Source organism: Carettochelys insculpta, chromosome 2 (assembly GCF_033958435.1).
Source record: "Carettochelys insculpta isolate YL-2023 chromosome 2, ASM3395843v1, whole genome shotgun sequence".
Lineage (NCBI taxonomy): Eukaryota > Metazoa > Chordata > Testudines > Carettochelyidae > Carettochelys > Carettochelys insculpta.
The window spans coordinates 26094658-26106444 of NC_134138.1; the positions used below are offsets into that span (position 1 = coordinate 26094658).

At 44.6% G+C, this 11787-nt stretch overlaps 1 protein-coding gene across 1 annotated transcript; it reads left to right on the forward strand.

Moving 5' to 3' along the window:
• The first annotated feature begins 441 nt into the window (after positions 1 to 441).
• Positions 442 to 11787, forward strand: C2H8orf76 (chromosome 2 C8orf76 homolog). The gene is made up of 6 exons (XM_074985624.1): positions 442 to 866; positions 4110 to 4205; positions 5094 to 5237; positions 6481 to 7007; positions 9533 to 9665; positions 11434 to 11787. Exons 1-6 carry the CDS (start codon positions 756 to 758, stop codon positions 11590 to 11592), a joined length of 1170 nt encoding a protein of 389 aa, XP_074841725.1. The 5' UTR covers positions 442 to 755; the 3' UTR covers positions 11593 to 11787.

The following is an 11787-nucleotide window of genomic DNA, read 5'->3' on the forward strand; positions in this document are numbered from 1 at the left end:
TGTTTTGAGACTGGGATGGCTGTGACCCTTGACATGAGGAACCATTTATCACAAAGGTTGTCTCATCTGGGATAAGACAGCTGCGAGTACTCAGGAAGACTGTCTGCCAGGATCCCTCTGTCTGGCCCTTCCGGCCCATAACGGGCACCGGCCTTCTGGTGGCCGAGAAGACATGACAAAGTGGTGGGAGGCCCACGTGCCTCTCAGTCGTTCATGCGCTGCCTATGACCTTTGCATGGAAACCCACAGGCATTCAGCGCCCCCAGACAGCTCTGGCACAGCCTCAGACTACAGCTCCCAGCATGCAGTGGAGCAGGGACAGGCCTAGAGCTCCCAGAATGGAGAGCACTGCATGCTGGGAGTTGTAGTCTCCGGGTATGAGATCCCCCAGGGGCCGTGCAAGGTAGGGTGTATGCCGGGAGCTGCAGCACCGTGCGGGCGGGTAGTGATTATCTCGCTGGTCAGTTCTCGCCGGGATATGGCCCTTTTCCCCGTCCCAGCGCCACGGCGTGCAGCCTGACTCCGCAGTGTCTAGCGCCAGCAGCGGGCGGCGCTCTACCGCAGCCAGTGCCTCTCTGTAGCCAGGGAGGGACTTTCTCGTCACGACCTCAAGGAATTTCGCTCAGTGCCCCATTAGGGGAAACACTCCGGCGTCTCTATGGTCTTCTTGGAGGCGCGCTACCCGCGCCTGCGTGTGGCACAGGCGGGGGCGCTCTAGCCGAGACTGTGGCCGGGAGGCCGCTTTGGCCGAGGCGATGGAGCTGACGCTGGGATTCGAATTCGAGGACTCGGTGTTTGCCCCGAGCAGGGAGCGGGGCCCGGCCGGCGGCTGCGCAGCCTACGTCGCCAGGCGCTGCGAGCCCCGGGTGAGGCGGGGCTGGCTCTGCCCACTGGGCCGTGACAACCGAGGGCGTGGGGGCTGGGCTGGCGGGTGTTGTAGGGGCAGCGTGCCCGGGGGGGGGGGGCTTTGATATTCAGTAAACCCCCAATATGCGCAATTTTGACTTAAAACGAGTTAAGCGCGGGTCAGAATCCTGGGCTGGCTGCGGGCTGGTGGGAGCGCAGCTCCTCCGCCAGCTCCCCGCTCTAGCCCCCGGCTGGGGGAAGCCGGGGAGAAGCCAAGCCGCAGTGGCTGCGGCTTACTCAGCTGGGGGAAACCGGGGGTCTAGGCAGCCGTACCCCTGCGGCTTCTTCCCGGCTTCTCCCAGCTGCTGTCTGCCCGCCCAGCTTCCCCCAGCTGATTCCCGGTTCCCCACTGGTTCCCCGCAACTCTGGGAGCGAGGAAACTGAGGCGCACTGGTTAGTTTCCTGAGCCGCAAGACCAGGGGAGCCGGGACCCCGGCTGCTGCCCGGCTCCTGGCTCCCCCACGGCTTGCGCAAAATTTGAGTTAGGCAAGCGTGTGCAGGGGCGCAGCCACACTACTTGGGGTCTACTGTACAGGCAGTGTGCGGGTGGGGGCTGGGCTGGGCTGTGGGGGCTCTGATATATGGGCAGGGTGGGGGCTGGGGAGCCTTTGCTGCACAGGCAGAGTGCTGTGGGGCACTGGGCTGCAGTCACTGTTGGAGGGTGGAGTTTCATCCTCCGTTATGAATTACACACACACACACATCTAACTATTAAAACAAAAAAGCAGTCAAGTAGCACTTCAGAGACTAACAAAATAATTTATTAGCTGAGCTTTCGTGGGACAGACCCACTTCTTCAGACCACAGCCAGACCAGAACAGGCTCAATATTTAAGGCACAGAGAATCAAAAATAGTTATCAAGGTTGACAAATCAGAAAAAAAATTGTCAAGGTGAGCAAATCAGAGAGAAGCGGGGGAGGGGGGAGATAACTTTTGTTCTGATTTCTCGACCTCAATTACTAATTTTGGTTCTCTGTGCCTTAAATATTGAGTCTGTTCTGGTCTGGCTATGGTCTGAAGAAGTGGGTCTGTCCCACGAAAGCTCATCACCTAGTAAGTTATTTTGTTAGTCTTTAAAGTGCTACTTTACCGCCTTTTTGTTTTCATAATATATAGACTAGCATGGCTTTCTCTTGGTTACACATCTAATTATTATAAGTGGTGGGGGTGAATGAAGTAGGTTTTGGGAGTGGAAACTGATGGCCCATGACCCCCCACATAATACTGTCGCTATCCTTGAGGGTCACAACCCCCAGTTTGAGAACAGCTGCCGTCGTCGAAGTGAGAGTAGAATTGGACCTGCAGTGTTCACCGATGACCATTAGAACTGTATCTGTTTCTTAGACTGTAAAATCTGTGGGGATGTGGCTTTTTGTTCTGTCCTACAGGAGCTGGCACTCTGGGGTCCTAGTTCATAGCTGGGGCTCTTCTGGTCATAAAAATAATAATACATTTTGGTTTTCATGGTGTTCAAAAGGTAAAATCAGTTCTGACTGCAGGCAGTCTGTTTTAGCTTTGAAGGCTGTCTTAAAGCAGGGATGGAGAACTTTTTTTTTTGATTGGGGATCCCACGGAAAAATCAGTCAGGGGCCACACAGAAGTGAGAAGCAAAAGAAACTGGCAGTGATGTGGTCTGTGACTGAGAAACAGAAAAACAGGAACTCATTGCCCCTGCACTTCACGGGGTAGCTGGGGGAAGAGTAGGAGGACTGAAGTTCAAGGGTTCCCTCCAGGCAGGATTAACTCTTCTGGGAGCCCCCCATGGTTTTGTGGTGATGCCAAAAAATGCGGGATTCAGAGTGTGGTAGAGGGCTCCCAGGAAGTGGGATGGAGATGCAGGATCTGGGTGGGAAGAGGGGTGCAGGAGTGGACAGGGGTTGGGGGTTGTGGATAGGAGGGAGGGTAAAACTATGAGGTGGGGTGCAGGATCTGGGCAAGAGGGGATGGTACATGGGGAGTAGAGGAGGCACGTATGTGGCACAGCTCCCTAAGGGCGCATGAGGCTCTGCCCCCACTGTTGCTCCCAGGCTCTGCTCATGCTGCACCCACCTGCAGTTCCAACCAATGGAAGCAATGGAGGGAAAGTGTCTGTGCAAGTGGTTTCCTGTGCTGCCATTTCCCCATCCTTGGAGGAGGGGGAATGGCAACATGCAAAGCTGCCTTCTTCCCCAGCCCCACCGCCAAGCTAACTAACAAGAAAGTTCACCGTAATGGGTAAAGATAATACTTTGTCAAATGCAAATATTTATGGTACTAGAAAGATAAAACTATGAACCAGGATAACAGTGCCAGGATGGGGAAAGCGGCAGCTGCGTTCAAGACTTTCCATCCCATATGGAATTCACAAATAATATCTGTGAAGACAGAACTGTGGATCTTCAACACCAATGTGAAGAGTGTGCTCTTGTATGGATGTGAGACCTGGCGTACTGAAAACTCTTCAATCACAAGCTACAGACGTGCATAAACAGATGCCTGAGGTACATCCTTCGCATCAAATGGCAAGACTTTGTCACAAAGGAGGAATTTTAGAACAGAGCAGGACACGAACCACTTGACGTTCAAATCAAGAGAAGGAAGTGAGGATGGCTAGGCCACACTCTCAGAAAACCATCATCCAGCATAGTCCATCAAGCTCTCAAATGGAACCCATAAGGAAAATGCAAAAGAGGAAGACCTTGGACAATGTGGAGAAGATCTACTGAGACTGAAGGACAACAACTGGGGTACTCCTGGAGTCAGCTAAAAGTTTTGTCCCAAGACAGAGTGAAATAGAGGAGACTTGTAGATGACCTATGCTCCACATGGAGTATAAGAGTTTAAATGATTAAATGAGTAATTGAACTTGAGGTAGGCTATAAAATACGTCAGCAGTATGACAGGGCTGGAATACATTTCTGTTGAAACAGTAAAATTATTCTTTGTGTCTGATTCACAGTTTTATCTTTCTAGTACCATAAGTATTTGCATTTAATGAAGTACTATCTTGACCTGTTACGGTGAACTTACTTGTTAGTGAGTTTGGAGTGGTAGCTTTACGTACGTGATACATCTCCACAAATCTGCTGCTGTGTAATTTAAGCCTGAAATACCGTGTACAGTCCAGATACTAGTAGTTTGTTATAAGCCGCTTTATAGTGAATTTGAAAATCATAACTTCAGTTTCTACAATACACTTGAATATTTTCCTTTGTGTTTACAGTGGTTTTGCGAGGAAAGAAACAGTGAGGAGGACATTGAAATTCTAACAGCCAAAAAATTCAGAGGTGATTTGGCATATAGACAACAAGAGTATCAGGTATTTTTGTGGTTCTAACACAGGGGTCTTCAATCAAAATAGTGAGAAGAGACGTTTTTTTCAAATTCAGTTTCAAAATCAATACTTCAGGAGCCACAATGCATGTGAATACAAGACAGTCCTTGTTAAGTAATGTCAAACTGTTCTTTTTGTCACCCCTATTTTAAGAACAGTGCATACACTTTTTGTACCTGTTAGAAAGTTGTTACCCCTTTGTCCAGGCTTCATCCCACTCAGCCCCCAAACCCCCCTCCCTATCCCCAAGCTTTAGCTCACCCAACCCCAGGCTTAACCCCTCTCAGCCCCAAACCCACCCCCCATATCAAGGCTTTACCCACCTAAGCCCCCAAATCCACCCCGCCCCCATTCCCAGGATTAACCTGCCTCGGCCAATGAGCTCCTCCAGCTACGCGCGCTTCTGCCTTCCCCCCACCTCCTTAGCAGGGCTGCGTGGCTCCAGCATGGGCAGACTTGGTCGCCCCTCACCCCAGCTCTCCTGCTCACTGCCCCCACCTGCAGCACGGGCAGCTCCCTGCCCTGCCACACTTAAATAACGTAACTAACTTGAATTGGTTTAACAGCTGGATTCCTCCATCCTGCCGCTCATTAAACCAATTCAGTTTAGTTCCATTATTTCAGCAGCAGCAGGGCAGGGAGCAGCAAGAGGAGTCAGCGGCAGCACCATCCGGAGTCGCAAGTGACTCCTTAAAGAGCTGCATGCAGTTCAAGAGCCACGGGTTGCTGACTCCCATTTTAATGCATTCTGCTAATTACCCTCTGTAATTATGATGCACGTTCAAGTTGACGTTTGACATTTTTGAAGTTGTATTTAGTCCTATTTCCTGTTGTTTTTCACTCTCACTTTTATTTTTGCAAACACCCAACTAGAAAGCCCTGTGTGAGTACTCGAGCTGCTTGGTGCTGTTACCGTCCAGTAACATTGCAATGAGAAGAGATGTCCAGGAAGGCCAGGCTCGGTGTTTAGCTCACCTAGGAAAGCACAAAGATGCTCTGGAAATTGCAGAAAAACTGGTTAGTTCAGTCCTTCTACCCTCCCTGTCCCCTGCATCGCACTTTTTTTTTTTTTAAACATATGTACTGTTTTCTGGCAAAAAAAAAAAAATCCTTCTCCCGTAAAAAATAAAAATAAAACCCTTTTGTGAGCTCAGTGCTCAGAATGTTTGATAGTGGTTGTTACTATATATCTATTTTATTCTTTACAAATAAAACCAGTCTGCCACGAAAGTGTTAGTGGTAATCCCAGAGAGCAATAGCATCTTGCTATGCAGCGCAGAATTAATGCAATTAAGAAAGGGGATAAATGAATAGTCTGTACCTTTCCACCATAAGTAGTGCCCCAGTTTGAACACTCTTCTTCCTCCCAAGCCTTCCTACCAGTCCCTCCCAGAGACCCCAAAAAAATCTTACCCAAAGCAGAGTTCTGATCCTGTCAAAGAAGTGCCAGACACCCCATGAAGTTCAGTAGATATTTTGCTATTGTTTTATGTGGCAGGCACTCAGGTACTATGTTGATGAGTGGCAGTATAAAGCTATAAAAAGATAAGTGGTGATAAAATTCAAGGACAAAACAGGTTCAACCTCTCAGGTCCGGCACCCTGGGGACCTAAGTGGTCTTGTACTTGGGATTTTGCCAGACCAGAGGTGGTCAGTTCTGCCCCTTGCTCAGCTCAGCTCTTGCTCCTGGGCTCCTGCCCGCAGCTTCCCTGTCTGGCACTGTTGCTGAGCTGCCACTCCCCCGCCTGGGTTGCAGCTTACCAGCCTGGGCCCTGCTCCCTGCTGCTGCTGCTCCTGACTTGGGATCCCTGGCAGCTGGTTGTGCCCCCCTTTCATCTCCCTGCTGCCAGACCAGCTGTGGCTGCTCTGCCCTGGGCTCCTGCTGCTGACTTGGCTGGACCCTCTGCCCCCCAGCTCTGGGATTATCTGGTCCTGCAAGGTCCGTGGTCCTGACTGATGACAGATGTTGCTGGACAAGAGAGTGCCGGGTTTGTGAGTTTTAATCTGTACTGTCAGGTTGGGATAAGAGACAGCTTAAGGGAGTGCATTCTTTGAATCTGCTAGAGGTGATTGCACATAGCAGGACCATGTTATTTTAAAAATATGTAGCAGAATGTGGACAGTTAATTTTGTAAATCCTAAGAAAGCCATGAGAGAGCAGGGAGGAGTTTGTGTATTACTGTTAACTTGAAAAAAAATCCTGAATAATGATGACTTAAGTCCATTCTACTGTGTTTAATCTGTCATAATTTGTTTCTAGAGAAATGGAGCAACTAACACAGATCATTTAACAACTGTCCTCAACCTGCAGTTTACTATTTACTGTCTCCTGAAACATGTAGAGAAAAAGATCATATGCCTACAGCAACTGATTTCCTTACATCCTTTTAACCCATGGAACTGGAAGCTACTTGCCGAGGCTTATGAGAGTTATTTACAGACTCTGCCTCCAACATTAATTTCAGAAATGAAACCTATTCAATGCAAAGATTGTATTTCAAATGATAAAGTTTTCCAGGCCTCACCAAGACAGTTAAGAAAAGAAATTAACCATCAGTGTCACCAAGCACACAGCAAGAGAGAAGAATTTAAGTCACCATTTTCTACAAAAACAATCAGAGACAACTCTGTATCTTTTAGTGATAGCCAAATAGTAAAGGGATCCCTCCATACCTCAGAAGAATGCAAAAATCTGGACAAAATGAAGCATGGTATCTTTGAGTCCTGGGGACAGGAAGCTTTGAAAGATGTTTGGCTAAAGGCTTGTGCCTCCTTTGTTAGAACAAGGTAACTGAATATATAACTAATGGGAAAATCTTAACTGCCCTTAGTCCACAAGGACTTTTCTTTTTTTTTAAATGTAGTTACCCCAAACCTTAATATCAGAATTTGTTAAATGTTTCCCTTGTTATTGCAAACACACACACAAATATTTCTAGAGAGGTAGCTGCGTTAGTCTGTTCTATCAAAACAATAAAGCAGTCATGTAGCACTTAAAAGACTAACAAAATGATCACAATAAATTATTATGTTAGTCTTTAAAGTGCTACATGACTGCTTTTTTTTACACACATATATTGTGTTATTACAAGAGAAACAAAATAAAGCTGACTAGTCTGATTTGAGTGAAATTTGAGTTAAATGCAAAAAAGCATTTGATCTTGTGAATGGGTGGAATGTAAATTCATTCATTTTTTAAAAATTCTCTGCCTTAATAAAGTCGTGATATGTGTTCTAAACATTGTCTTTCATAAAATGATTACATAATGGATGAGGTTGAAAAATTAATGAATTTTGTCACAGTTCATTGACAAGAAAACACGTAATTGCATAACTGCTTATGTTCTCCCCGTCTTCCTTTGCCTCCTAAAACATAATCATTGGCAAGCTTAATTAGAAATAGTCTTTTACAAAAATCTTGGATTTCTTTGAGGCAAGGACAGAAATTATTTATTGACTATCTAAGAGCTATTTTAAGGATTTATCTTAAAAATTTTTATGTACACCTCAGAACATGAGGTATAAACTATCCCTTGAGAGGGATTAAGAACTTGAAAATCAAACATTTTATGTTCTTCTGAGAGCATGACTATTTTAAATTTGCTTTTCTAGACCCAAGAGATAAAATGCTTATTTCATATATTAAAACTACAAGGTAAAATATGCTGTTTCATGTATAGAATTCATTATCAGATATTTGTAAACTCTGTCATTTACCTCTCTTTGCCCCTTAGTTTGTCATAGTGTTGTAGCATATTTTTAGATACACGCATACCTGCATATTAAATTTCTCCCTGGGTGAAATTCATCCATGTGCACAGTGTCAGCACAAGGCCTACCTCTAAGGGTGAATCTGTACTTACTACCCAGTGAGGTTGATCTTCCCGAGTTTGATTTTGCCACGTTAAGATGTGGCAAAATCAATCTCTCTGGGCTCAGCTGTTGATCCTGGCACTCCACACTATTGCATGGAGTAAGGGATGTCAGTGCAAGCCCAAAGATCCATGATCTACACAGGGACAGGAACTTGATCCTGATATGTCGAGTCTAACTACATTAATGGCATAGCTAAAATTGCAAATCTGGGATTGACTTTCTGCCCTTGTGTAGACCAGGCCTAATGGAAGTTCCACTGCAGTCTTAGGCCTGGTCTATGCAAGGGCAGGAAGTCAATCCCAGCTATGCTATTCTAGCTATGCCATTAGTGCAGCTTGAATCAACTTATCAGGATCCACTTCCTGCCCCTGTATAGATCGGGGTTCTTTGGGCTCGCACTGATATCCCTTACTTCATGTGATAGCATGGAGTATCAGGGTCAATGTTCAAGCTCAGAGAGATCAATGTTTGCCACATCTTAACACATGCAGTAAAATTGAACTCTGGAAGATCGACCGCAGTACAGTTGACTGGCCCATAAGTGTAGATTCGCCCTGAGTCTTCTCTGGGCTTGATTGATAAATGGTGCCTGGCCCTTGCCCGGTGAGAAGTTCCTATGAATTTCATCCCCAGCAAATAAAATTGTATACTAAAATGCTGGATTTTTTCTTCAAGCCCCACTTAAGAATGTCAAGGTGGATGAAGAGAAATATCATGTATTGACCAACTTCTGTTCGTGAAAGAACTTTTTTCCATAAATGCAATAAAATCTTTGTGCCAAGGCTAGCAACACTTTCTGTGAAATGAATAGTTAGGAAAGCTTTCATCTGAGGATGAGATAGCCAAAGATGCTATTCTGAAGTGTCTACACCAAAAAAATAACTTCAAAATAAGCAGCTTCTAAACTGAGCATCTACACACACCCTACTTCGAAGTAGGGCACTACTCCATTCCTGCGAATGGAGTAAGGACTTCAAAGTTGGGCTCCCTACTTCAAAGTTAACTTCGAAATAAGGCAAAAATGTGTGTAGACTCTCTGCTGGCTACTTGGAAGTAAGTTCCTAGTGTAGACACACCCTTTGTGTCTTAAAATTTAAGTTTCTGATTACAATGCTAGTCATCTCTGTATACAAAAAGATTCTGCTTTCTTGTAAAATCTGAAATCAGACACTGGGCACAGGATGTACACTGAATCTAGATATCTGATATCAAAACCTGGTATATTTCATATCATGGTGCTGACCATAATAATCCACATAGATGTGTACAGATTTCTCCTCTTTCTCTGCTTTCCTGATTTAAAAACATGCCTGTTGGGATTTAAAAAAAAACCCACGCAGTACTTTAAAAAGTCTTGATTTCATGTTGTCATTTTAATATTTTTGTTAGCACTTCTCTAAATTGGCTATATATTATTACTGAGTCTATTTTTTCAGGCTTTTACTTCAGATTATACAATTGCAACAGTCATCCTTTGCTCTGGTGAAGAATTTAAAGGTTCAGCAGGAAATTGAAGACAAAGTAAATAGTTTTGGTTTAAAGGAAGAATCCTTGCTATTGATTACTGAGGTGAGTGACCAACTTCATTATGGCATAAGAGTTCATAGACACCGTGCGATATTGAGATTTTCCTAATGGAAATATTCTGGTTGGCATTATGTAAGCACCAACTCTTCCGCCTTAACATTTGTAGGTACTTTTAAGTGGTGCGTATTGTTTTGGACTATTCTCTTCTTACCTGATTATTATTTCTTTTATTAGGACACAGGTTTCTTTTTCAGAAGAATGTACACAGGGGAGAGAATTGTAAATGTGAGGCAAACTGAGAACATGTGGTGCTGCTTTAAGCACTCCAATTTCTTGTTTTTCAGAAAGCTAAACTGAATCTTCCTTGCAATAATTATTTTAACAATATTACTTTTTATGTTGTTGTTCTGCACACTAGGTTCTGTACTAGTTTTAGGTGATTCCATAAGAGTGGGAATAATATTCCATGTCTTAGGTAATAGAGATATTATTAACATGCCCTCCGAAAGATGGAATTTGTGGCTTTGTGCTCAAGACACACAGGCATCTACACAATTTGAACTCAGAGACTCTCCATTTGCTATCATGAGTAACAATTTATACTTTTCATTTAATGATCTACTAAAAAGCAAGCAAGTCCATTGCAAGCCGACACATTTAAGGAGTGATTCCATCCGTGAGAGCAGGGGTGAACAAATTTTGTACATCGGGCCCCGCTTTTTCCCCTGCAATTAGCAGGGCCTCCCAACTTGTCTAGAGTAATCTAAACCAATGGAAATTTCAGTCATGGTCATATGAAAAAAAACCAACCTCTTTTGGCACATGTAAGAAAATAAGTAGGAAGAATGTAAAACCTTTAATAATCAGTGTATATAAATGTGAATACACATACATAAAAACAATTACATTTCAGCAGTTTCAGTGGGATGCATGAGCTTGACATGGGGTGACCATATCTCCCTGTCCCAAATACAGGACAGGGAGATATATGGGGAGGAGCAGCTCCTCCAAGCCCTAGGGAGCTGGGAACAAGGTGGCAGCTGTCCACCCTCCCTGAGCCCTGGGGTGCAGCAGCCCTAGTGCTCCCAGGAGCCCCAAGGAGGCAACGAGGATGGGGCAGCTGCAGTGCTTCCTCCTACCTTCCCTGAGCCCCAAGGAAACTGCAGAGACAGGGCAGATGCAGCTGTCGGTGGAGAATAAGGGACAATTGATCATTTTTCTAAAATTAGTAGGGATGCCTTTTTGGTGTCCCAAATATAGGACCGTTCCACCAAAAACAGGACAGATGGTCACCTTAGCTTGACACCGAGAAACCAATTGTGCTGTGCCCCCCTCCCCTTTTAAAAATTTAACATCTCCCCACTTTGCTCATCTCTACCTGCGGGGGCAGTATTATGCAAATGTTACAAGGAAATCTGGAAATTGAAAAGATTCCTGTGCACATTTCTTGGTATAATCCCCACACCTCCGGGAGAAATCAAAATTTTGCCACTACAACCAGGTGTTGAATTTATAGTTAACTATGAGGTTTATCACTTTCAGCCTGTTAGCCAAAAGCCAACATCAGTGCAAAGCCAGGCCAAACGAGAGGGGTTTTGCCACTATGATACATGAATCTATATTGTCCCGTTCTTGTTGCACAGCGCCGTAGGGGACCCGTTTGACCATAGGTTGGAAATTTTACTTCAGTTGTATTAATATTCCTAGAGGTAAGTGTGTGTTTAATTACTGTGGAATTTATTATTTTCCTTGCTGATAATTTTTCTTCCTTTTTTTTTTTCCTCCTTCCCCCTTTTTATTTCACCTGCAGATTATGGGAGAGGATCTCATTCCAGAAAAACTAAAAGAGGATGTTCAGGGAGAGATAAAATGTGTAGGCCCTTTAGCACTGACATCCTTGGTAACTGCATCAGCTGCAGAATTTGAACACAAATGGTTCAAAAAACTCCAAGACAATTTGTCACTTTGACAGCCAGTTCTGCCTAGATATATACCTTCCTCTGTAAGTCACGTAAAGCCTCTTGTTCTATTTATTTTTATCCTCTTTATCTCAAGTGATGATGAAATAAAGTTCATATTACTTTAAAAATAAAGTTGTGTATATTTTTAAGATCATGTATTGGCTGCATTTCTAATCGACAGTCTACTTGTATACTCCTTGGCT

Bases quoted from the DNA above. Each gene is read 5' to 3' on its own strand.
- C2H8orf76 (XM_074985624.1), top strand. From the start codon at position 756: ATGGAGCTGACGCTGGGATTCGAATTCGAGGACTCGGTGTTTGCCCCG. The intron at 5,238-6,480 runs GTTAGTTCAGTC...ATTTGTTTCTAG, and splicing joins TGGAAATTGCAGAAAAACTG to AGAAATGGAGCAACTAACAC. The intron at 7,008-9,532 runs GTAACTGAATAT...CTATTTTTTCAG, and splicing joins GCCTCCTTTGTTAGAACAAG to GCTTTTACTTCAGATTATAC.